Below are 27,211 nucleotides of genomic sequence, written 5' to 3'. Positions count from 1 at the left end.
GCCAGATCTATAAAAATGTTATAACTGTAAATAAACACACTCAAACTGGCTCTGGTATGTTTGTGTTACTATAAATGGTTTGTTCATTTACAAGAAAGCGAGACACACGCCACATTTCAAACCCCATTTAATTTGGTGCAGAACTGACAAGAGAATATTTACAATGAGCATCCTCTCTCTTCAGCATTCTTCAAACAGCAATGTGATATTTGTATGGAAATTCACAACTGTTTGTATCAGAATAAAACTGATTACATTAGAATTAGTTAAGTCTTTTGATTCTACTTTTACTGTATGTTGAAAAAAAAGTCAATCATATTTTACATACAGCACAAGATCTGCATTTAAAACGCTTGCTAATGAAATGGTTTTCAAAGTTACAAAAATAATTCCATTGCAGAATATTATTAAATTACATAATTTACACTAAGTTCACCATTTTTTCACATTTTGTGATTTCTGCATACACTTTGGAAAGAAGAATTCACTCATACTGTAGCTATCTTAAAATTCACAACATCAGATAATACAATCACAATATAAAATTCATCAAAAATACATTTGGAAACAACTTTTTATTATGGAAAAAAATTAAAGGGACATTTCCAGTTTTCACGAGGTTTCTGTTATGACGATATCTTGGTGATTCTGTTTGTTGTCGACAACTGTCGACAATCCAGATAGAAGTAAATACTTAACTGCATCACCCTCAGATTTTTATAGATCATCAACATGAGAGAAAAAATGTTTTCCATATTTTGCATTTTAATAGTTCATTTAATGTGGAAACTGATAATGTGTCTACTGGCATTTGTTTATGTGTCTGTGATGTCCACAAGACAGTAAGGTGTCCCATTTGTCATTTAACAGTTCAAAACAGGACTCAAGAATGCTTCTTCATGAAGCCTCAATGCCCTTTTGCAAAGCCAACACTGGTGCGGACCTCACAGCAGTCCATTTAGCATTACATCACCATAATATGGACTCAGAGGGTGTCATTTTGGACAGGGCCGGTGACTACTTACTGTGACACATTACATTACTGAGTATTTCATTTTAAAGGGACAGTTCACCCAAAAATGAAAATTCATGTTGTTGCAAACCCGTATGATGTATCTTTCTTCCATAGAACACAGAAGTAGATGTTAGCCTTTCATTGTTTTCCATACAATGAAAATTAAATGTGACTGAGGCTAACATACTGTCTAAAATCTGTTTTGTATTCAATGAAAGAAAGTTATACAGGTTTGGAACATGGACTGTATGACAAAACACCTCACTGAGTCCAGGGACGCTTTAAATACATAATACTTTATATGTAAAGTGACAGTTCAGAGCATTTCTAATGGTGACGCATGAGTCTCCATTCAGTGCTGGCTGAATGTTAAGGTGTATCAAAACTGTTAGATGGACACAGGGCATACAATGATCCGATCCTCCAGCATGACACTGAGCACCAGGAACACAAAGTAGAGGATGAACATGGTGAATCCCAACACTTTATTCATCCTCCATTTACAGGCAGCGATGGAGATGGTGACAAAGAGGAGCATAATGAAGAGCAGCACAATGGCACAGAAGAGCCCATTACTGCTCACAGTCACTGGGGCCAGCGAATGACATAGCGAGTACATCAGCCAGGGCACCGGCAGCCTGTAAGAGTGATAAAGTATTTGGATACTTAAGCCACACTTAAAAAATGCCTTTAAAAATTTCAAACCAAATGGCATTTATTTTAAAATAGCACAGCTACACTTTTCAAGCAGAGAAAAATTATTTACAAAACTCCGCTATGTATGAATCGGCTTACCCCATAGTGATGTCAAATATGTTGCTGCCCACAGAGCTTGAGACAGCCATGTCTCCCAAGCCTTTACGAGCTACAATCACGCTGGTGATAAGATCAGGAATGGATGTTCCTGCGGCCAGAATCGTCAGACCCATGATCTCCTCTGAGATGCCGATGGTCTCACCCACCTAGGAAAGAAAATGATGAACAATGTGCACTATAAAGCAGTATTTTTACTTATAAACATCAACGTATCAAACAGGACCAGAACTACAGTGGCCCCAAAAAGTATTTGGACACTTGTGCCCTACTTACAAATGTTTGAATTTATTTGCATTAGATAATAAAATATCAAACCAAGTGACATCTGAAAACAAATGATCTTAGACCTTTTCTCAATACTGAATACATTGTTTTTTTTTTTTTTTTTTTGCAATTACTTTTAAATAGCTGATGTCAAAGTCATTTTGGTGGATGTATGAAGTCAGTGTGATCTTCAAGTTAACGGAATAGTCAGGGTTTAATACAAGTTAAGCACTATCAACAGCATTTGTAGCATCATGTTGATTACCACAAAAATGTATTTTGACTGGTCCCTACTTTTCTTTTAATAAAAGCAAACATCAAGGTTACATTGTGGCACTTACATTGGAAGTGAATGGGGGCAAATTATGGAGGGTTTAAAGGCAGAAATGTAAGCTTATAATTTTATAATGGCACTTGCATTAATTATTCTGTTAAAACTTGTGTATTATTTGAGCTGTAAAGTTGTTTAAATTGTAATTTTTACAGTCATTTTAGGGTTTTAGGGGTTGTTGGCATTATATCGTCATGACAACCAAGTTGTACAATTGGATATAACTTTACACAGAAAAGGTTAGTAAGTGATTTTATCACACTAAAATCATGTTTACACACATATTGTTTGAGTCTTGTGGCTATACTTTTGAAACAGTGAGTATTTTAACATTCAGAAATTGACCCCCATTCACTTTCATTATAAGTGCCTCACTGTAACCCAGATTTTTACTTTTTTTAAAGAAAAGGAGAAGTCAAAATAAATGTTTGTGGTAATCAACATTATGCGACAAATGCTGTTGATTGTACTTAACTTGTATTGAACCCAGAATATTCACACAGGTACATTAGCAGAGTAACCATTGATATGTTCCACTAACATTTTCATTTTAAACTGTATTTGTTGTTTTATAATTATAAATCTGTTATAATCTGTTGTACTATAATCATAAATCAATCGAACTTCTTTTTTCTTTTTTTTTTTATGTTTGCCGAAAAAAGATTGTGCTTGTGCTATCTTTCTTTAAAATAAATCCACTTGATATGATATTTTGTTATCTAATGCAAATACATACATTTTAAGTGTGGTTAATGTGTCAAAATACTTTTAGGGGGCACAGTATTTAAAAACAGTGGTTTCTACACTGACCTGATGTGCCCACCACACCATAAGATAGGAAAATATTGCAATCCATACTATAGAGCCAAGGAAGGTGATGGCAAAAAACTTCTTTGAAGCCTGTGGAAAAAAAACAACAACAATAAGAACAGAGGGTCCCACTATATATCAGGTGTCTTTAACTACTATGTACTTAAGCATTTGATACAATGTACTTATTATGTACATTCATGTTGTTACATTGCAATTACATTTATAGTACCTGCATTTAATTACATTTGTAGTTACACTGTTAACTTTACCCCTAACCCAACCAACCACTGCCCTAATTCTAACTGTAACCCAAACCCTTACCCTACCGCTACCCCTACTCCTAAACCTACCTGTACCTCAACCTCAGTAGCAGCAAATGTGAATCTTGCAAGAATTTTGCAGAACAACAAGTAGTTACACACTAGATATGTTGTATTGTATGTATTTCAATGTTACAACATAGTAGTTAAAGATTACTAATGTCAAGTGATCAGAATATACAGCATGCATGTCAATGCTATCAAATGTCCTCACAATGGTGCAAATATAGGGTGAATAAAGGTAATATGTAACACTTAAGTTTTTGCAGTTAAATATTTCTTCATGTTTACTCTTTATTGTGGAGATCTTTACCTATTTCAGATGGTATTGTGTGAGAGCTAAGGCATTCACTTAAAATTTAAAGCAATGACAAATGGTCAGAAAGTGTCCACCATTACCTGTATTAAGCCTACAAGAAAAACATTGCTAATCATGTGATTGTGCATATTGGGATGTTTCGTTTGGTACTCACAGGGTTTCTGACATCTGGAACTGTCAGCCACAATGGGAACACGATGGGCAGCAGAAACAAATACGTGGCTTGTTTACGTTTGGTGTCTGGCCATTCTAAGGACAGAGGTTCCTCATTGTCCCCGTCCTCTTCAGCTTCATCTTCATTTTCATCATCATCACTGTCCTCATCGCTGTCTTCATCACTGTCATCTTCCTCACTACTCTCTGAGCCATCTGAACCTCCTGGCTTCTCTGATCCACCTCCTGCTGCATTGTCCCCTTCCTTAAAACAGAAACAGACATAAGTGAAAAAGATAATACCAAATATGTGATTCACTGACTTAAAGAAACAGTTCACCCAAAAATAATATTCTGTCATTGTTTACTCACCTTCATGTCATTCCAAACCTGCATGACTGTGGCACATGAAAGGTGATTTTTTTTAAAGAATTTCCTGGCCTCTCTTTTCCATGTACAGTATGCAAGTGACAGCGGACTAGAGCTGTCATGCTCCCAAATGAATAAAAAGCACCATAAATGTTTCGCAAAAAATTTCTATACAACCTATAATCCATGTCTTCTGTTGCCATACAAAAGTTTACAAAATTTTAAATTGCTATTCTTGATAATCTTCATCTCCAGTGATCAGTTAACCATTGCTACATAATGAGTCAATGAACCAGATCGGTCCATTTTGTGAATGAAACATTCAGACCTGGTTTTGTTAACTGAATCAATTGATTCAAAAGAACAATTTGTTCATGATTTGGACATTACTATGAACTCTAATGAAGTCTAATGAATGTACTAGGGCGAATATCAAGGTTTTCACTTTTCAGTGAATGACGGCTTACATTTCTGTCTATTCATCACACAATCACAATCACATGGCTTTAGAGGACATGGACAATAGTGCACTAGTCGTATGGATCACATTTATGATATGATTTAATTATTTATGGTGCTTTTTTGTAATTTTGGAGCTTGACCACCCCAGTCCTCATTCACTTTATTATATGGAAAAGAGTGGCTGGGATAATAATGACAGAAGATTAATTTTTAGGTGAACTATTGATTAAAATGAACCACATACAATAATGGACAGATTGGCTTTACAACAAGGTAAGGATTCGACAAGTTCATTAAAAGCACACAAGTGTGACAGAGCCAGTTTCTCTTCTTCCAGACTGTTTTTGAGATGCAGGAAAGGGCCCACCTTTTGCGCCTCAGGTTTTTGATTGGCGCCTTCTTGCTTGTTTGCATGAGCCGTGTCTTTGGAATCCTTGGACTGCTCCATCTGATCACCTACTGAGATTGTTTTTGTTTGTTTTTTGAACCACAAAAAGAAAGCACAAGTATTGAAATCCACAATCAATCAAGACTGCAGTTACTTTAGAAATGTAGCAATACTACAAGCTCGTCTCTCAGATTTGAAGTGAAGATTTCCTCAATAGGAGCGAGGCACTTCATATTGAATAATATCACTTTATCATTTGGCTACAATTTCAAACGCAACAGTTGCGGCACAAGATAATCCTCACTGATTCCAAGCCTCTCATATTTAATTCATGAGATAGAGCTTGGTCATTATGTCAGCTAATGTGTAAAGCAGCTCTCGAGTAGAAACAAAAGGTGGAAACATGGAATGCAGAGATGCTGTGTAGAGGGAAAAACAGGCCAAATTCCTGGCAGTGTGCCCTCTCTTTGTACCTTTCATCCAGTACACAGCTGGTGTGTTACCGCTTGTGGAAATGCAACATTAATAACCATTTTGAATATGCAACAGAGCTCATCTGTGAGATACGACAATCCACAGACTGTCTACAAAGCTCTGTGCAATCATAATATAACAGACTGAGATTATAAGATCTCACCTTCACCAGATTTTTCTTTCTTTTTGCTCTCTTCCTTCCCCCGTGCCATGTCGTTCAAAATCTGAGCCTTGTCTTTAAATTTCACTGCAAACCAGGAAAGGAAGAATATAGCTGTAATATTTTTCTTGAATGTACTTGACTGATACTGTCAGGGGCAACAATGACAGTACCACACCTTACAAAAATCCTGATTAGACAGACGTTATACAAAACTATGATGTCATTTCCTCACATCTCACAGGCTACTACAACACAGCAATCACATCACAAGAATGACATCACAAAAATGAATCCCTTACCTTTACATTCCAAAGAGCTTCTAGCCTTTGCATCACCATTAAACACTGACTCTAATGAGTAAAAGTAGATTCATATACAATAAATGCCATGCATGGTGAATGTCACAAATCTTCCTCAAATATCCTTTAAAAACACTTATATGTGCATTTTGTTTTATTATAATTATTATTATTTTATCCCCTTTTCTCCCAATTTGGAATGCCCAATTCCCTCTACTTAGTAGGTCCTTGTGGTAGCGCGGTTACTCACCTCAATCCGGAGTAAATCGAGAACCACTAATCACAACCACAAGGAGGTTACCCCATGTGACTCTACCCTCCCTAGCAACTGGGCCAATTTGGTTGCTTAGGAGACCTGGCTGGAGTCACTCAGCACGCCCTGGATTTGAGCTCGTGACACCAGGGGTGGCAGTCAGCGTCAATACTTGCTGAGCTACCCAGACCCCCCCATATGTGCATTGTTAAATGTTAGAACTTTGCACTTAGATTTGTTCAAAGAACACTTCATGCAAGTTTTGCAAGGCTTCATAAAGAAGACTCTAAAAGGTAAAAATGCATAAGAGCAAATCTCATGAAACTGTCAAGAAAAATGCCTGGGTCATATTTCACTCCAAACTTTTTGAATACAAATTATTAAGACAGTAAAGTACAATTAAAAACCTTTTCCCCAATTATCAGTAGCCTTATACAATGAAAAAAGTAAAAATAAAAAATCTAATTTTGGTCATCCTCGTGCTTCGTTCTTGGTGGGGCGCGTGGTGAGTTGAGCGCGGATGCCGCGTTGGATGGCGTGAAGCCTCCACACGTGCTATGTCTCTGTGGCGACACGCTCAACAAGCTACGTGATAAGATGCGCGAGTTGTCGGTCTCAGACGCGGAGGCAGCTGGGATTCGTCCTCCGCCACCCGGATTGAGGTAGAATCACAACGCAACCACGAGGACTTAAAAGGGCATTGGGAATTGGGCATTCCAAATTGGGTGAAAAAGGGGAAAAATCCAAAAAAAAAATAAAATAAAATAAAATATATACATTGTGGTATTTTTATTGTACTAAATGTAATTATGCTCATTAAAGACAGAATTAATTTAATTATTCATAATTTAATAATCTTATATCACAGTACCAAGAATAAGATTTTTCTCACATAACAGCAATGACAACAGGAATTGTTGCCTTACAATAATTAGAATTTTGGGGAACATAAGCTTAATTTTCATGAAACTTAAAATGTTCATGTCACGATGCAAAAAAATAAAATAATAATAATAATATTAATGGCCCTAAAATAGGCTTCATGTTCTTTATGCAAAATCTAATTTCCTTTTTATTTTAGGGTAAAATATTACCCAAACATTTCTTTGTGAGATTCACCCAAATACTGACAAGCAAGATGGTTACAGGGTGTATTAAGGCAGTGTAAGTCAGGTCCTTTCAACCTAGTTGTTAAGTTCTTATCAGTTTAACTTTATTAACCCCAATGTAGATCGCCGCAACCTATGAATGAATAGTACAGCCTGTAATTGAAAGGGGCCCCATCACAATAACAGGATTGAGCAGCAGGAGCCTGGCTCTGATCCAGCCTTTATGAGCTCAATCAAAAGCTGCTTAATAAGATGGAGCAGCATAGGGCTGGGAGGTTGTGTTGGGACCCTAAGAGTGCAGGTGCTGCACAACCTCCTGAGGACAGACTGAAGGTCAATCAGCCACAGCAGTCCGCCCCCCCCCCCAATCAACCATTGACCTCACAGCGACCTCACCAACAGAGTTTCTGCTTGATGTGGCCATCAAGAAGACATGCAAGATTTGCAAACAGTATGATATCAATATACATTCAAAGCACAGTATGCATACAGTATACAGTGGGGTCCAAAATCTGAGATTTCCACATTGAAAATCAGGGATTCAAAATCCTATTTACTGGAAAACTGGAAATATACAGTTTTAAGATTTTGAAAATATTAAACAAAGAAACATTAGGTTGCAAAATGAATAAGAAATATTTAAGATTTTGCAGGTTTTGCATCTCTAGGTCACTAATCAAAACAGCAAATTTGTGACTGACTTTGTACAAAAGGTCAGATTTTCTTGCTTCCATGGAAGAACACTAGATGTTTGGAACACTGACAGATCATTCTGGGGTAACACAGATGATCAAGTTTTATACAGACAATGCCAGCTCAAGTGCATGCTGTTATTTAACCAAAAGGGGGAGAACATTTTCATTGAACATTTCACACAAATTGTTATGCTAATATAATTTGTAAAAAAAGCAAATAAACAAATAAACAAATAGAAAAATGTATATAGTCTCAGACTTTTGATCCCACTATATATTTATTTTATTTTTTTTGGATTATTTTTGTATAGCTCACAGTAGGGGGTGCCATTTTTCATGACTCATTTGTTGTTATGATAACATTATTAGTTTCACACACCATTTCATTGGGACCCCACATGGAACTTGAAAAGACTATGGTGTATGATTAAATGGCAACACACACGTTGATGTGACATGACAAAATGTCATAGAGCCATTGTGGTAAGCCCATCCCTCCTCTCACTACTATGAATCACTCTCCACTCCACAGACTGAGAAAGAGCTATTTATCTTCTTAGTATCAATCTGGACTTAGTGCTGTCATCATATGGAACACACATTGCTAATCCACTTGTACTGGGAGAAGGACAAAGGGACTCTCCTGCTACACTTCTGAAGTTCATACAACACTTGTCTGTGGGAATAGAGTAAATTATTTGGTATTTTGATCTTTCTACAATTTTATACAATAATTGATCTTTATACAATCATAAACTTAGTTTTAATATTTGATTACAAAAAGTTTCTTACAAAAGTGAAACTGTGGAATCTGAAGTCTAAAGAATGAGCAATTTCAATATTTAGTTCTGGAGATATAACAATTTCAAGCCCCTCTCTTATGTCTCTATCATTTAATTTCCTCCAGCAAACCATTCGCTTGTAAACAGTTTAATTAAAAGACAGAAATAATATGAATCTTCAAGAAGGGAATTAAAAAAAAGAGAGCACTCCATCTTTAACATATACTTTTTTCTGCCCTTTTAATATTAACATGCTCTTGAACACTGATTTGTAAGACAAATCTGCTCTTTCAGTATGCATCCACAAAATTATCTCAAGAGGATAGTCACTCAAAAATGAAAATTCTATCATCATTTAATTCACCCTCATTTTGTTCCAAACCCTTATGACTTTCACTCTCCCATGGAACAGAAAATATGTTAGGCAGCATGTTAGCCTCAGTCATCTCTCACTTCCATTGTATGGAAAAAGATTCAGTGAAAGTGAATAGTGACTGAGTCTAACCTTCTGCCTAACATTTCCTTTTGTGTAATCCAGGTTTAGAACAACATGAGAGTGATAAAATGATGACAGAATTTGTATTTTTTTTAAATACAACTATCTCTTTAAACCACCAGAAATGTAATCATGCAAAGGAGGAAATCTAGAATGCTTTGTGCAATGTTTGCTTAAGGAGTTCTCATTATGAGGAGACAGACACTGAAGTGCTCATACCCTCTCCGAGAGGATCCAGTGTGTGAATCATCAGCTGGAAGATGGTGTTCCTCATGGTGCTGTTGTGTAGAGAAGCAGAACTGCCCCCGCGCTGCAAAGTGGGCTTCAGCTACACAATAGGAGAAAATGCTCATGCTAAATAATCATGTGAAGAAAATTAACATTTGCATTTGCAAGGAATAGAATTAATGCACTAAATGGAGAATATAAATATAATAAATTGTTAAATTTCATATGCTACTTACTGTAAATGAATAATCTCATCTTGATATGACAGCAAATATCCATCAAATCATTTCATGGCTATGATGTGTGTATCTGATGCGTCTACATGACTTTTTAAAAGTGATGAGTGTGAAGTTATTTTTGCAATTCCATTTCAGTGACACTAGTAAAGTCATTTAGACCAACTTCACCTTCAAATGAATATTCTGGGTTCAATACAAGTTAAGCTCAATCGTTTGTGGCATAATATTGATTACCACAAAAATGAATTTTGACTCGTCCCTCTTTAAAAAAAGCAAAAATCTTGGTTCCAATGAGGCACTTAACAATGGAAGTGAATGAGGGCCAATTTTCTTTACATTACAATACTCACTGTTTCAAAAGTATAGCCACAAGACATAAACAATATGTGTGTAAACATGATTTTAGTTTGATAAAATCACTTACTAACATTTTCTGTGTAAAGTTATAGGCAATTTTACAGCTTAAACCATTACCATGACAATGTAATGTCAACAAACCCTAAAACCCTAAAATGACTGTAAAAACAACATTTTAAACAACTTTGCAGCTCAAATAATACAGTTGAAGTCAGAAGTTTACATACACCTTAGCCAACTACATTTAACTCAGTTTTTCACAATTCCTGACATTTAATCGTAGAAAACATTCCCTGTCTTAGGTCAGTTAGGATCACTACTTTATTTGCGTGAAATGTCAGAATAATAGTAGAGAGAATGATTTTTTTTCTTTCACTTTCTTACAGCTTTTATTTCTTTCATCACATTCCCAGTGGGTCAGAAGTTTACATACACTTTGTTAGTATTTGGTGGGATTGCCTTTAAATTGTTTAACTTGGGTCAGACTTTTTGGGTAGACTTCCACAAGCGTCTCACAATAAGTTTCTGGAATTTTGGCCCATTCCTCCAGACAGAACTGGTGTAACTGAGGCAGGTTTGTAGGCCTCCTTGCTCACACACACTTTTTCAGTTCGGCCATACATTTTCTATCGGATTGAGGTCAGGGCTTTGTGATGGCCACTCCAATACTTTGACTTTGCTGTCCTTAAGCCATTTTGCCACAACTTTAAAGGTATGCTTGGGGACATTGTCCATTTGGAAGACCCATTTGTGACCGAGCTTTAACTTCCTGGCTGATGTCTTGAGATGTTGCTTCAATATATCCACATAATTTTCCTTCCTTATGATGCCATCTATTTTATGAAGTGCACCAGTCCCTCCTGCAGCAAAGCACCCCCACAACATCAGAATCAGAATCAGAATCAGCTTTATTGCCAAGTATGCTTACACATACAAGGAATTTGTCTTGGTGACAGGAGCTTCCAGTGTACAACAATACAAAAACAGCAGCAAGACATAGATAATAATAAAAAATAAAAATAATTATACATATACGTACAGACACACACATACATACATACACACATACACATGGGTAGTGCAAATCTAATACAATCTGTTATGTACAGTGCAAATACAAATCTGTTATGTACAGCACAAATGTTTTTTTTTTTTTGTTTTTGTTTTTTTCAGAGGAATGAAATGGCAGAAGAGGTTGGATGTGTTGGATAAATATAAAAATGATAGCCTGAGGGAAAAAACTGTTCTTGTGCCTGACGGTTCTGGTGCTCAGAACTCTGAAGCGTCGGCCAGAAGGCAACATTTCAAAAAGGTAGTGGGCAGGGTGAGTGGGGTCCAGAGTGATTTTTCTAGCCTTTTTCCTCACTCTGGAAGTGTGTAGTTCTTGAAGGGGGGGGGGGGGCAACCAATAATCATCTCAGCAGTCCGAACTGTCCTTTGTAGTCTTCTGATATCTGATTTCATAGCTGAACCAAACCAGACAGTTATTGAAGTGCAGAGGACAGACTCAATGACTGCTGAGTAAAACTGTATCAGCAGTGCCTGTGGCAGGTTGAATTTCCTCAGCTGGCAAAGGAAGTACAACCTCTGCTGGGCCTTTTTCACAATGGAGTCAATGTGGGTCTCCCACTTCAGGTCCAGTGAGATGGTAGTGCCCAGGAACCTGAATGACTCCACTGCTGCCACAGTGCTGTTTAGAATGGTGAGGGGGTCAGTGTTGGGGTGTTTCTCCTAAAGTCCACTATGATCTCCACTGTTTTGAGCATGTTCAGCTCAAGCTTGTTTTGACTGCACCAGCTGTTCAACCTCCCTTCTGTATGCAGACTCATCATCATCTCGGACGAGGCCGATGACAGTGGTGTCGTCTGCAAACTTCAGGAGCTTGACAGAGGGGTCCTTGGCAATGCAGTCTTTGGTGTAGAGGGAGAAGAGTAGTGGGGAAAGCACACATCCCTGGGGGGCACCAGTGCTGATTGTACAGGTGTCAGAAGTGAGTTTCCCCTGTCTCACAAGCTGCTGCCTGTCCGTCAGAAAGCTGGTAATCCACTGACAGATAGACATGGGAACAGAGAGTTGGTGTAATTTATTCTGGAGTATAGCTGGGATGATGGTGTTGAAAGCTGAACTGAAGTCCACAAAAAGGATCCTTGCATATGTCCCTGGTCTGTCCACATGTTGCAGGATATGATGCAATCCTATGTTGACTGCATCATCCACAGACCTGTTTGCTCGATAAGCAAATTGAAAGGGATCTAGAAAGGGTCCAGTGATGTTCTTCAGGTGGGCCAACACCAGTCTCTCAAATGATTTCATGACCACAGACGTCAGGGCGACAGGTCTGTAGTCATTAAGTCCTGTGACTTTTGGTTTCTTTGGGACAGGAATAATGATTGAGTGTTTGAAGCAGCATGGGAATTCACACTGCTCCAGTGATCCATTGAAGATTTGTGTGAAGATGATGCTGCCACCCCCATGCTTCACGGTTGGGATGGTGTTCTTCAGCTTGCAAGCCTCACCCTTTTTCCTCCAAACATAACGATGGTCATTATGGCCAAAAAATTTAATTATTGTCTTATCAGACCAGAGGAAATTTCTCCAAAAAGTAAGATCTTTGTCCCCATGTGCACTTGCAAACTGTAGTCTGGATTTTTATGGCAGTTTTGGAGCATTGGCTACTTCCTTGCTGAGCAGCATTTCAGGTTATGTCAATATAGGACTTGTTTTACTGTGGATATAGATACTTGTCTACCTGTTTCCTCCAGGATCTTCACAAGGTCATTTTCTGTTGTTCTGGGATTGATTTGCACTTTTCGCACCAAACTACTTTCATCTCTAGGAGACAGAATGTGTCTCCTTCCTGAGCGGTATGATGGCTGCGTGGTCCCATGGTGTTTATACTTGCATACTATTGTTTGTACAGATGAATGTGGTACCTTCAGGCATTTGGAAATGACTCCCAATGATGAACCAGACTTGTGGAGTTTCAAAAAATTTTTCTGAGGTCTTGGCTGATTTCTTTTGATTTTCCCATGATGTCAAGCAAAGAGGCACTGAGTTTGAATATAGACTTTAAAATACATCCACAGGTACACCTCCAATTCAGTACAACTCCTATCAGAAGCTAACTGGCTAATTGTCTAAAGGCTTGACATCATTTTCTGGGATTGTCCAAGCTGCTTAAAGGCACAGTTAACTTAGTGTATGTGAACTTCTGTCCCACTGGAATTGTGATATAGTCAATTAAAAGTGAAAAAAACTGTCTGTAAATTTTTTTGGGAAAAATGACTCATGACATGCACAAAGTAGATGTCCTAAACGACTTGCCAAAACTATAATATTTGCTAATATTAAATCTGTGGAGTGGTTAAAGAATGAGTTTTAATGACTTCAACCTAAGTGTATGAAAACTTCTGACTTCAACTGTACATGAGTTTTAACAAAAGAATTAATGCAAGTGCTTTAATAAAATTATAAGCTTCACATTTCTGCCTTTAAACACTCCAAAAATTGGCCACATTCACTTTCATTGTCCCCATTGTCTTCCATTGTAAGTGTCTCACTGTAACCTTCATTTTTGCTTTTTTTAAAGAAAAGGAGGAATGAGTCGAAATTAATCATCAACATTATGCCACAAATGCTGTGGATAGAGCTTAACTTGTATTTAACCCAGAACATTCCATTAAGCATTGTCAGAGGACTGCATATTTTAATCTTATGCTTTACATTACCTTTAATCGATTCTTGTCTTCTGGTTCAGTTGGCCTGTTGTCTTCACCTGAGGTCCCATTGTCCTATGTGCAACAACAGTTTGAAACATTACTGAGCACATAACCCACCAATCTGACCTTTGATTTCCTTTGATGAAGTCTTTTCTGCCTGACTTTCACCTTCTTTTGGAGATTAAAGGTGACTAGACTGCAGCACAGTTGATGAAACATATTGTATATTCATGTCATCAGAATAAAATGAGACCATTATGAGTGAAACTAGTAAACTAGTGGTATATACCAAATATGTACCCCATGTATGCTTGTGGACTGTCATACTACTATAATCTGTATAGATACTGAAAAACAGGGCCGTAGCTAGTGGGGTGAAAGGTGGTAACGGTTCTAGGGGCCCAAAGGTCCAGGGGGACCCACAACAAATTCTAAACTGTATGTTTTAATAGGAAAGGGGCCCAGAGCAATGTACAGTCAGGCGGCCCAGATTACCTTGCTACGGCCCTGACTGTAAATATCAGTGTAACGGGTAAAGGATGGGCAAGGAGGAAGCGGGAACTGGCAGATCAGTCAACATAAACTTTAATGACAAACTCAACTTAAAACAACATAAAACATAACAGCAGCCACGTGTGTGTCTCTCTCTCTCACAAACTGGCTCTCCCGGCTTGTCTTTATCCCCCTACCAGCTGAATACGACAATTCAGCGCCGGGCATGCGTTGTCACGGCCCAGCCACACCCTCCTCCTCGTCACAATAAGCAGTCAGATCTAAACAACTTTTTAACAAATCTTCCTGTTTTTCTGAACTAAAATGGAAATACCAGTGGATAGTTTACTACAAAAATAACAAATTGAATAACTACACATTTTTTTTAAATAATACAGCAAATAAGCAATCTTCATAGTCTGCTGGAGGGCCATTTGATTTCTATATCATACCTATATGATCATATACACTAATCAGCCACACAATTAAAACCACCTGCCTAATAAACGGCGCCAACCCGCATCTCGGTATAGCATTCTGAGATGCTATTCTTTTCACCACAATTGTACAGAGCGGTTATCTGAGTTACCATAGACTTTGTCAGTTCGAACCAGTCTGGCCATTCTCTGTTGACCTCTCATCAACAAGGCATTTCCGTCCACAGAACTGCTGCTCACTGGATGTTTTTTGTTTTTGGAACCATTTGGAGTAAATTCTAGAGACTGTTGTGCATGAAAATCCCAGGAGATCAGCAGTTACAGAAATACTCAAACCAGCACATCTGGCACCAACAATCATGACACAGCCCAAATCACGGAGATCAAATTTTTTCCCCATTCTGATGGATTGATGTGAACATTAACTGAAGCTCCTGACCTGTATATGCACGATTTTATGCACTGCACTTCTGCCACACGACTGGCTGATTAGATAATCGCATGGATGATTGTTGGTGCCAGATGGGCTGGTTTGAGTATTTCTGTAACTGCTGATCTCCTGGGATTTTCACACATAACATTCTCTAGAATTTACTCAGAATGGTGCCAAAAACAAAAAACATCCATTGAGCGGCAGTTCTGTGGACGGAAATGCCTTTTATGAGAGCATTCAACAAAGATTGGCCAGACTGGTTCGAACTGACAAAGTCTACGGTAACTCAGATAACGATTCTGTGCAATTGTGGTGAGAAGAATAGCATCTCAGAATGCTATTCTGAGATGCGGGTTGGCGCTGTTTTGGTGGCACGAGGGGGACCTACACAATATTAGGCAGATGGTTTTAATGTTGTGGCTGATCGGTGTATATCATATATATGCATATATGATTTGCTATTCGAAACTGGAATCCATGCAGTAGAGTAACATCACATCTTGAATTAAGATGCTATAGATGGCTGTGATCCATACAGAGAGTTATGTCTTTTTTAGTTAGAATATTTGCAGCAAATCCAAGCCTGAATGAAATAGAAATAGAAATAAAACTGAATTCTACATCATTTCACAAAATTACAATAGACTATTTCATTCAAAATGGATGAAAGACTATAATATAAGAAATTGTGGTACTGGCATACATGAGCACCCAAATATATAAAATATATCACATTCTGTATGTTCTGTTTCTATTGTTAGGGCTGCACTTGGTAATCTTCTGTGGTAGGTTCAATACAGTGAGTTTAGTTTGACTGAGATTTGGGTCCTCTGGGTCCAGTAAGCCTTCTTACACTATATAAGCTTCAATCACACTTATCAGATTTAAACACTCTATATGTTACACAGTTTGTACATCACAGCAGACCGTAGGCAAAGTAAAGGAATGGGTCCCTCTTCAATGACCAGCCAGCCAAATGACACATTTACGTTGATTTTCTCTTAAAGGTGTTGTAAGCCCTTTTATTATATATATAAACAATATATATATATATATATATATATATATATATATATATATATATATATATATATATATATATATATATATATACAGTACTGTGCAAAAGTCTTAGACACATAAGATGTTTCACAAAAGCATTTGTCTTAAGATGGTTATTAATATCTTCAGCTTTAGTGTGTCAATAGGAAATATAAATGTTAGACTCCCAAACATTACTTTTGCAAATAGAAAAGATTAGAATAGAAGAACAGGGAGCCCTGCAACAGATGTCATGGCCCCCACAAAGCCCCCCACTGAACATAGTGTCAGTCTGAGATTACATAGAGACAGAAGCAATTGAGACAGCCTAAATAGATAGAAGAACTGTGGCGAATTATCCAAGAAGCTTGGAACATCCTTTCTGCCAACAACCAAGAAAAACTGCATCCAGGTGTTCTTAGGAGAACTGGTGCTGTTTTAAAGGCAAAGGTGGTCACACAGAATATTGATTTAGCTTTTTTTATATTTACTGGACTTTGTATGACATTAAGTGATAAATGAAAACTATTTAAGTCATTTTTTTTAAGACATCCACACTATGCAACATTTTTCACAAGTGCCTAAAACTTTTGCACAGTACTGTATATATATATATATATATACTACCAGTCAAAAGTTTTGAAACACTTACTCATTCTTTATTATAATTTGTTTTTTCACATTTTAGAATAATAGTAAAGTCATCAAAACTATGGAATGACATAAATGGAACTATGGGAATTATGTTGTGACTAAACAAAATCCAAAATAAATCATAACTGTGTTATAATTTAGCATCTTCAAAGTAGTCACCCTTTGCCTAGAATTTGCAGACATATACTCTTGACATTTTCTCAACCAACTTCTTGAGGTATCACCCTGGCATGCTTTTTAAACAGTATTGAATGAGTTCCCAACTATGTTGGGCACTTGTTGGCTACTTTTCTTTATTATTTGGTCCAAGTTATCAATTTCAAAAACTTTTTTTTTAAAATTAAATATTAATTTTATAATGAAGTAAATTAATATGGTGGCACAATTATATTTTTTTCTACAAAACTAATTTTAAACATTTAAGCATACACCTTCAGATCAAAAGATTTTTAAGATCATGAGAAACATTTTAGTCAAGTGTTTGGCATCTATCTACTTTGTGCATGACATTAAGCTTGTAATTTTTCCAACAATTTTTTACAGACAGTGTGTTTCACTTTTAATTGACTATATAACAATTCCAGTGGGTCAGACGTTTACATACACTAAGTTAACTGTGCCTTTAAGCAGCTTGGAGTACTCCAGAAAATGATGTCAAGCCTTAAGGCAATTAGCCAATTATCTTCTGATAGGAGTTGTACTGAATTGGAGGTGTACCTGTGGATGTATTTTAAGGCATATCTTCAAACTCAGTGCCTCTTTGCTTGACATCATGGGAAAATAAAAATAAATCAGCCAAGACTTCAGAAAAAAAATTGTGGACCTCCACAAGTCTGGTTCATCCTTGGGAGTAATTTCCAAATGCCTGAAGGTACCACGTTCATCTGTACAAACAATAGCATGCAAGTATATACACCATGGGACCACGCAGCCATCATACTGCTCAGGAAGGAGATGCAATCTGTCTCCTAGAGATGAAAGTAGTTTGGTGCAAAAAGTGCAAATCAATCCCAGAAAAACAGAAAAGGACTGTGACGAGGAGGAGGGCGGGCCGGGCCATGAGTCTGCACAGCGGCCCCCAATCGGGCTAATCAGCCAAGGAGAGGGATAAGGCTGAGCCAATTGCAGCAGTTCAGGAGAGAGAGAGCCACACGCAGCTGCCATGTGTGTGTGTTTATATTTGTGTCTTTTGTTTAAGTTTCCATTAAAATATTACTTGATGCTTCGTCCGGTTCCCGCCTCCTCCTTGCCCATCCTTGTGCCCTGTTACATTGGTGCCGAAGCCCGGTAAGGAGGAGGGATGCGCTGTCGTGGAGTCCTTGCCACTTCTGTCCGCCCAAAGGAGCAGCTGCGGCCATTTGCCGGGGGACAGAGGAGTCACTGCCAGCTGCCTGGATGCGGTGGAATGGCCGCTGTCCGTGAGGGGAGGAGGGGCTCGCTGCCAGCCGCCTGGAGTGGTCGAGCCACTTCCAAGGGTGGAGGGGCATTCCATCCGCCAGAGGTCGGAGGAGCGGCTGTCGTCTGCCACAGGGTGGAGGAGTAGTCAAGGACCAGGCGACGGCGAGTCGGGGAACTGGAGAGCAATTTTTGTTCTCTCTCTCCTCTCTCTCTCTCACTGTCACTCCGCCTTGCCCTTTCCCTCTCCTCTTTTCCCTCCCCTTGTCTCCCTCCCAGGTCTCGAAAGGCGTGAAAGCCTGCCAGCAGGCGTGGCCAGAAGGGCAACACCCCCCCTTGGAAAGGTGATCGATGGTCAACAACTCCAGCCGGGTGTCGCCCTTTCATATCCTTATTTCGCAATTATAAACGAGCGGTTGTATAGAGTGACGCAGGACGCTCAAACGAAGGAAGATACAACCCAGCTCTTAATAGCATGGAGCCTTCGGGAAATGGTGTTCCAGGTGGCTCATTATAATCCCATGGTGGGTCATCTAGTGGAAAGAAAAACAATAAACCGCCTATTAGCCCATTTTTATTGGCCAGGCATTGGCGGCGATGTCCGCAGGTGGTGTGCGGCATGCCGCAAATGCCAACTGGTGAATCCACCGGCCATCCCAAAAGCACCCTCTTCCGCTGATCGAGGTCCCCTTCGAGAGAATTGGAATGGACCTCGTCAGGCCATTAGAGCGGTCAGCATGCGGACATCGCTTTGTATTGCTCATAGTGGACAATGCAATGTGATATCCGGAAGTAGTGCCTCTGCGCAACATTTCAGCACGCAGTGTTGTGGAGGCACTCTTCTAAATAATCTCCCGGGTGGGGATTCCGAAAGAAATCCTCACCGATCAGGACACAACTTTTATGTCATGGACACTACACAAGCTTTACGAATTATTGGGCATTAAATCAATCCGCACCAGCATTTGTCAATCCGCAAACAGATGGCCTGGTGGAGCGATTTAATAAAACCCTTAAAAATATGATTCGTAAGTTCGTGCACGAGGATGCTAGAAATTGGGACAAATGGCTCGATCCCCTGTTGTTCACAGTACGAGAGGTCCCACAAGCCTCCACTGGGTTTTCCCCATTCGAGCTGCTGTATGGGTGGCGCCTGCGCGGCGTGCTTGATGTTATACGTGAAGCTTGGGAGGAAGGACCTTCGAACAGTAAGAATGAAATTCAATACGTCCTTGATCTCAGAGCAAAACTCCACACTTTGGGGCAACTAACACAGGAGAATTTGCTCCAAGCTCAAGAACGACAGAGCCAACTGTATGACAAGGGAACTCGGCTGCGGGAATTTGCACCAGGAGGTAAGGTACTCGTATTACTTCCCACATCGAGCTCAAAATTACTCGCCAAGTGGCAAGGACCCTTTGAGGTCACACAATGAGTGGGGGAACTTGATTATGAGGTAAATGAATCGATAGAGGGGGCGCGCGCACAAAAAGAAAATTGTCTGGGAAGAATTGGATGCAGTGCTCGATATGGGGGTAATAGAGGAATCCCACAGCGATTGGTCCAGCCCGGTTGTTCAAGTTCATAAGAGTGACGGGTCTGAACGGTTCTGTGTGGATTATAGAAAAGTCAACGCGGTGTCTAAATTTGACACATACCCAATGCCTCGCGTTGATGAGTTGCTCGATCGGTTGGGCACTGCTCGATTATATTCAACACTGGATTTGACAAAAGGTTATTGGCAGATCCCCTTGACACCAATTTCCCGTGAAAAAACAGCCTTCTCCACGTCGTTTGGATTACACCAATTTGTGACAATTCCGTTCGGTTTGTTTGGAGCCCTGGCTATGTTTCAGCATCTCATGGACCAAATCCTCAGACCACATTCGGCTTGTGCCACTGCCTACTTAGATGACATCATTATTTACAGCAATGATTGGCAGTGGCACATGCAGCATCTGAGGGCGGTTCTGAGATCGCTGAGACGAGTGGGACTCACAGCAAACCCCAAGAAGTGCGCGATTGGGTGGGTGGAGGTACGGTATCTGGGGTTCCACTTGGGCCATGGGCAGGTGCGTCCCCAAATTGACAAGACTGCGGTGATTGCGACCTGCCCGAGGCCCAAGACCAAAAAAGGGGTGAGACAGTTCCTGGGGCTGCCTGGCTATTATAGGAGATTCGTGCCTAATTATTCGGATGTCACCAGCCCGCTGACTGATCTCACTAAAAAGGGAGTTCCAGACCCGGTCCAGTGGATGGAGCAGTGTCAACAGGCGTTCATGCAGGTTAAAGCGCACTTTGCGGTGGGCCACTTTTACATTCACCCGATTTCTCTCTCCCTTTTGTCTTGCAGATGGATGCTTCAGAGAGAGGGCTGGGGGCCGTGCTCTCGCAGGTGGTGGAGGGGGAGGAGCGCCCGGTGCTGTACATTAGCCGCAAGCTCTCGCTGAGGGAGACTAAGTACAGCACCGTAGAAAAGGATTGTCTCGCCATCAAGTGGGCGGTCCTCACTCTCCGGTACTACCTGTTGGGGCGGGCCTTCACCCTCTGCTCGGATCACACCTACTCCAATGGCTCCACCGCATGAAGGATACCAATGCGCGGATCACCCGTTGGCATCTGGCTCTTCAGCCATTTAAGTTCAAGGTGGTCCACAGACCGGGAGCGCAGATGGCTGTCGCCGACTTCCTTTCCAGAAATTGGGGGGGAGTGGTAGACAGGCCGGATGTCTCCCCAGCCTGAGTCGGGCGGTGGGGATATGTGGCAGCGGGGGCGTGGTCAAGCATCCGTCCGGAGAGAGAAAAAGCAGTAAGGGTGCTTGCAAGCCGAAGAACACCATCCTAACCATGAAGCATGGGGGTGGCAGCATCATGTTGTGGGGGTGCTTTGCTGCAGGAGGGACTGGTGCACTTCATAAAATAGATGGCATCATGACGAAGGAAATTTATGTGGCTATATTGAAGAAACATCTCAAGACATCAGCCAGGAAGTTAAAGCTCGGTCACAAATGGGTCTTCCAAATGGACAATGACCCCAAGCATACCTATAAATTTGTGGCAAAATGGCTTAAGGACAACAAAGTCAAAGTATTGAGTGGCCATCACAAAGCCCTGACCTCAATCCGATAGAAAATTTGTGGGCAGAACTGAAAAAGCGTGTGCAAGCAAGGAGGCCTACAAACCTGACTCAGTTACACCAGTTCTGTCTGGAGGAATGGGTCAAAATTCCAGCAATTTATTGTAGAAGGCTACCCAAAACGTTTGACCCAAGTTAAACAATGGCAATACTACCAAATACTAACAAAGTGTATGTAAACTTCTGACCCACTGGGAATGTGATGAAAGAAATAAAAGCTGTAATATATCATTCTCTCTACTATTATTCTGACATTTCACATTCTTAAAATAAAAACTGACCTAAGACAGGAGATGTTTTCTACAATTAAATGTCAGGAATTGTGAAAAACTACTTTAAATGTAGTTGGCTAAGGTATATGTAAACTTCTGACTTCAACTGTTTATATATATTATGGAATAGTAAGGAGGAAATATTCCTAAGTCCTGAAAGTTATCACTGAAATACAATAAGTGTCCTGACTGAGATACCACATCAGTCTCTGTGACAGCACTAGACTGTGAAAACAACAAACAAAAATGTGTCCGTGGTTGTGTCTTTCTCCCTGGTTGTGCCACATTTCCAAAAAGGAGTGAATAATAATGTCTGACAACACATTATATAAAAAACACAGTCTGGCTACTATGAACTACAATACATACCACTACAACACAATAAAAATATTTCTTAATGCACTTTTTCTCCATCAACTTGACCTTGAATTAACTATATCCAATTTAATAGACAAAAAGTTGACTTTGCATGTTTCCAGAAGGCTTTGATCAACTTTTAAATTTGAAAACATAAAGTTTTCTAGATTTACACTGCTAAATAAGGCAAAAACTAGTTAACAGTCCAAGAAGAAACTTTTTTTATTTACGATTGTCAATGCCCAGATCATAATCATCATCAACACTATGCACTGGTGACTATAGTGAGTGCTGTGCTCGTGGAAGCAGCGGCGGGTGGCAGTGCAAGCTGTGCAGTTATCTGATCCATTTGGAAAGACAGTGTTACCTTCTTGATTTCGTTGAATATTTTTTTCTCCACAAATTCAAACCATACTGAACTAGTGACAATGTAGTTTAGCTTGTAACTTGTAACAGAGTATACTGTGAAATCACACAAAACTGTCCGAGCAGTTTGGCTCACTTTCACCCGTTTATGAAATTGCATATGCATAAAAACCTTGGAATATTCCATTACAGCCTGATCTGAGGGGGGAGGGGGTTGCTTGCATTTATGGTGCTGAAAATAACAGCGAGATTATTTTATTTTCTCCCCTTTTTCTCCCTAATTTGGAATGCCCATTTCCCAATGCACTCTAAGTCCTCGTGGTGGTGAAGTGACTCGCCTCAATCCGGGTGGCAGAGGACGAATCTTAGTTGCCTCCATGTCTGAGACCGTCAACCCACGCATCTTATCACGCAGCTTGTTGAGCACGTTACCGCGGAGACATAGTGCGTGTGGAGGCTTCACGCCATGCACCGCGGCATCCATGCACAACTCACCACGTGCCCCACCGAGAGCGAATCACATTATAACGACCACAAGGAGGTTACCCCACGTGACTCTACCCTCCCTAGCAACCGGGCCAATTTGGTTGCTTAGGAGACCTGGCTGGAGTCGCTCAGCATGCCCTGGGATTCGAACTCACGAACTCCAGGGGTGGTGGTCAGCGTCTTTACTCGCTGAGCTACTCGGGCCCCCATAACAGTGATATTTAAAATATCACTAATATAAAAAAGCATATTATTTATATTTTTAGAGGGCCCATGGCTTCTGGGGGCCCTAGGCAGTTACCTACCTTTGCCTAGTGCTAAGTCCACCCCTGACTCTGTTTACAAAGTTTATTCTTAAATATTGTCCCTTAATTGTAAAAACAGTGTATATTTAAACTTTAAACTTTGTGTTTATTGTTTTTAATGTAGACTTTTTATAATGTCCTATGTTTATTGTATTGCACAACATTCTGTGTACAACATAAAGTGGTGTTGATTGTCTGGCTGTGAATGCTAATATTCCACACAGGATCAATAAAGTATCTATCCATTATTTGCAATAATGTATTACAAGGTGAGATTGTTTCTCTTGTTGCACATCAGATGTTATTAGTTCAAACAAATGAATAATTAATGATATCATATGCACTTGGAATAACCGTTTCACAGGATGAGACACGTTTACAATAATCCGCAGCTTGAAGCCTCCCACACAGTTGAGTGTGAATATGTTATAGCAGATTATTGCAAGTGTTGATCTCTCTAAACCTCCCTCTCACCGCAGCATCTAAGCTGAGGGACATAAAGAAAAGAACTTGTGAAAATGACTGCACAATTTTAATAATAACCTAGTGTCACGAATACTGGGGCTGTAAAATGTGAGCCAAACGCACCTGCTCCAAATACCTTGCCTATTACAGGACTCATTAACCATGTCTGGCCCCAGCAGACACCAGAGATCCTTTTATTTCTGTGTATCAAAGAAAATTGCAAACACATGCATATCTTCTCTATGAATAAACATAAGTGACTCACATTCACATTCGCCCTTGTGGGATGCTATTATAGCTCTGTTATAACGTCTTTGAGCATATATTATAGCAGAGTAATTTCTGATTCACACTATATGGTTTACCACAGCAGACATTCTCAAAATCTATAGGTTGATTATAAATAATATTTCCAAAAGAAAGAAAAAAAGAAAAACAATTTGAAAATTTGAATAATTTATTTAAATTAATCCAAAACAATACTTGACTTCGAGATTAAGTTGTGTCAATTTTCATGTTTCTGGCTTGCATATCTGTGTTCCTTGTTTTTGTGTTCCTGTAGCTAAATTGGTAAAGCATGGTACTAACAATGCCAAGGTAGTGGTTTCAATTCCCAGGGAACATATGTGCTTATGAAATGTACAGCCTGAATACACTGAGTCTCTTTGGATAAAAGTGTCTGCTAAATCGATAAATGTATATGAATAAATATCTATCTATGGTGGATTTGTTTTATAAGTACACTGGAGACTCTCTAACTCTGAACATTAAAGTCAAAATAAATGGGGCGTACCTTCTCAGGTTCTTCCACTGCGATGACTTTGACGATGCTCTTATGTTTCCTGAGTTGAGACTTAAAGGCTTTCTCAATCTGAACGTTGAATTTCATGAAGATCACATAGAGAGCATAACCACCCACCAGCATCATACTTTCCCACCACATAATGGTGTTGTCCAAGAAGAAGATGATGAGCATGATGAGATCAAGGATGTAGAAGGAAACATCACGAAAGAGAGGCCACCATGTGAGGTGAAGCATCTCCCGGGAGAACAGAGCACACATTCCAATCACAAACAGGATATTAAAGACAGCCGAGCCAACGATGGTTCCAATGCCCACATTGCTATGGGAGATGAAGACACCAATCAAGGAAGTAAAGAGTTCAGGGGCAGAGCCTCCAGCAGCCATGAATGTCGCCCCAGCCACATCATCTGAGATCGCCAATTTGTCAGTGATAACCCCAAGCGTAGGGACAAAGAACTCATCACAGACAATGGCCAAAGAAACAAACATGTATACCATTCCAAAAATGTGTAGAGCAACCCAGCCTTTGCGTCTGTCCTCAATGGAGAAGATGTCCTCCGGATACTCGCCCTTCATGTGTGGTGCCTCTCCGGGTCTGGAGGTTGTAGTGTTGGGCACCAGAGTTGTAGTATCAGTTGCTGGACTGGGAACTGGGGTGGGTTTTTGAAGGTCTGGATCCACATATATGCAGTGGATGATTGTCCTATTTGTGGTTGTTGTAGGTGGCTCTGTAGTTGTTGGTATAGTTGGAGGGGTTTTTGTTGTAGTTGAAGCTGTTTCTAACAGCTGGACCCCATCTGTCTGGTTGGAGTGCTTTGGCTCAACAGTTGTGGTCAAATTAGCTGTATGCACTGACACAGCCAACAGCCCTGTTTCCATAATATGACCAGAGACATCATCAGGGTCCCCTGCTATCTGGGTCTCTTGCCAGGGTTCTGGTAGTCTGGCTCTAACAGTCAGTTGATATAAAGAACAAAGGAAAACCCCAGAAAGAAGAAATATAATCCGGCTCAGATAAAGTCTCTTTCTCCGAGTCAGGAACATTTTTCAACTATGTTTCCTAAAGGGCACCAAATTGCTTTTGGGGGCAATAACACCCAGACCATACAAAATTTAACCCCAGAAGATGCTGGGGTATGCAGGACACTCTCACAGAGCGTTTCAACTCATTTTCTCTGTAGTGAAGGTTTCCTCTCAAAGACCTACTGTGGATAAAATGAACACTGAATGCAACAATTGTATAGACTACACTGAATATAGGATCAACAGATTACAGTGTCCATAACACTCCTCAAAGTTGTTCTAATACTTGATCTTCATCAAACGAAAACAATGCACTGGATAGCATAATTATATTATACAGTTAATGACCTACTCTCTCATTTTGAGTCACTTTAACCCAGATACACATTTTGAGTTGAATTCGCTATAGTATGTACTACAAACGTTGTGTTGACAGATATACTCATTTTTCCCCACATGCTTTCCTTTTTACTTAAGTGCATAAAACTTAAAATCTGTTTTGGATCAAAGAGAATGAAAATGATGGAGCAGGTCACATGTAATAGTAATTTTATACAAATTCTAACTTTTTGAAAATTATATTGACAATACAACTTCTCAATGAATATATCTGATGATGAAAAAACATTCTTGCACATTTCTGTCCAAAAAAATGAATGGAAAATATCCAACTGTGATGTTTCTATGTTTGTTTTAAAACCTGTGGCAACCCTTTGTAAATAATCAGAATAATAATGTGTCATTGCTCTAATGTCCATAAAATAATTAAAAATTAAGTATATTTAAAGTGTATAGGTTTTATTTTTTATAACCATAAACTAACCTTCCACAACCATTCTTGCAACCAATAATTGACATTTACAGTTGTAAATACACAGTAACATCAACAGGTAACACTTTACAATAAGGTTCCATTTGTTAACATTAGTTCACAACAATAGCTAACATGAAATAGCATTGAACAATAATTTTAAAGCATTTATTAAGATTGGTTAATGTTAATTTCAACATATACTAAGACATTTTTTTAAATCAAAAGTTGTATTTGTTAACATTAGTTAATGCACCATGAACTAACATGAACTAACAATGAACAATTGTATTTTTATTAACTAACATTAACCAAGATTAGTAAATGCTGTATAAAAAAAAAAAAAAAAAAATAATGCTTTGTTTACTGTTAGTTCATGATACCTAATGAAACGAATGAAACCTTACTGTAAAGTGTTACCCATCAACACTGACACTGTAATGAAGTTTGGTAGCATTGCTTTAGGGGCTATAAAAATCACAGTGTAACAAAGTGAACCATATTGCCAAAGAATTTTGTCCGCAGATACGGAATACAATTTTACAGATTAAGGAAACCCACCGGTTGAAAGGCGCTGCGTGCGGCGGTGCGTTGATCGCTGCTGTCTCGCTCACAGCTGGGCTGCAAGGAAAGGCGCGGCTGCTGTGAGCGCTGGTTCAGGTCAATCAGG

The 27,211-nt window shown here is 39.4% G+C and overlaps 1 protein-coding gene across 3 annotated transcripts; it reads right to left on the bottom strand.

The window, feature by feature from the left end:
• Positions 1-28: 28 nt before the first annotated feature.
• On the bottom strand, positions 29-27,211 carry LOC127417232 (sodium/potassium/calcium exchanger 1-like). Of its 3 annotated transcripts, none has more exons than XM_051657095.1 (10): positions 27,103-27,211; positions 24,696-25,912; positions 14,074-14,136; positions 9,741-9,849; positions 5,888-5,971; positions 5,230-5,321; positions 4,033-4,296; positions 3,237-3,326; positions 1,811-1,977; positions 29-1,653 (listed from the first exon to the last, which is right to left on the bottom strand). In XM_051657095.1, exons 2-10 carry the CDS (start codon positions 25,749-25,751, stop codon positions 1,404-1,406), a joined length of 2,175 nt encoding a protein of 724 aa, XP_051513055.1. In that variant the 5' UTR covers positions 25,752-25,912; positions 27,103-27,211; the 3' UTR covers positions 29-1,403. The 3 variants fall into 3 exon arrangements, with proteins under 3 accessions (XP_051513055.1, XP_051513054.1, XP_051513056.1); XM_051657094.1 differs by having other exon boundaries at positions 24,696-25,909; positions 27,103-27,184; XM_051657096.1 differs by having other exon boundaries at positions 5,230-5,318; positions 24,696-25,909; positions 27,103-27,184.

The sequence above is a fragment of the Myxocyprinus asiaticus genome, chromosome 26 (genome assembly GCF_019703515.2).
Source record: "Myxocyprinus asiaticus isolate MX2 ecotype Aquarium Trade chromosome 26, UBuf_Myxa_2, whole genome shotgun sequence".
NCBI classification, from domain to species: Eukaryota; Metazoa; Chordata; class Actinopteri; order Cypriniformes; family Catostomidae; genus Myxocyprinus; species Myxocyprinus asiaticus.
The sequence above is the reverse complement of the archived record's forward strand: the minus strand, read 5'-3'. Positions and strand labels throughout refer to the sequence as shown.

Coding starts and splice junctions, on each gene's coding strand:
- LOC127417232 (XM_051657095.1), bottom strand. CDS start 25,751: ATGTTCCTGACTCGGAGAAAGAGACTTTATCTGAGCCGGATTATATTT. Junction 4,297..5,229: donor AAAAACCTGAGGCGCAAAAG/GTGGGCCCTTTC, acceptor TTCTGTTTTAAG/GAAGGGGACAATGCAGCAGG. Junction 3,327..4,032: donor TTCCAGATGTCAGAAACCCT/GTGAGTACCAAA, acceptor TTTTTTCCACAG/GCTTCAAAGAAGTTTTTTGC.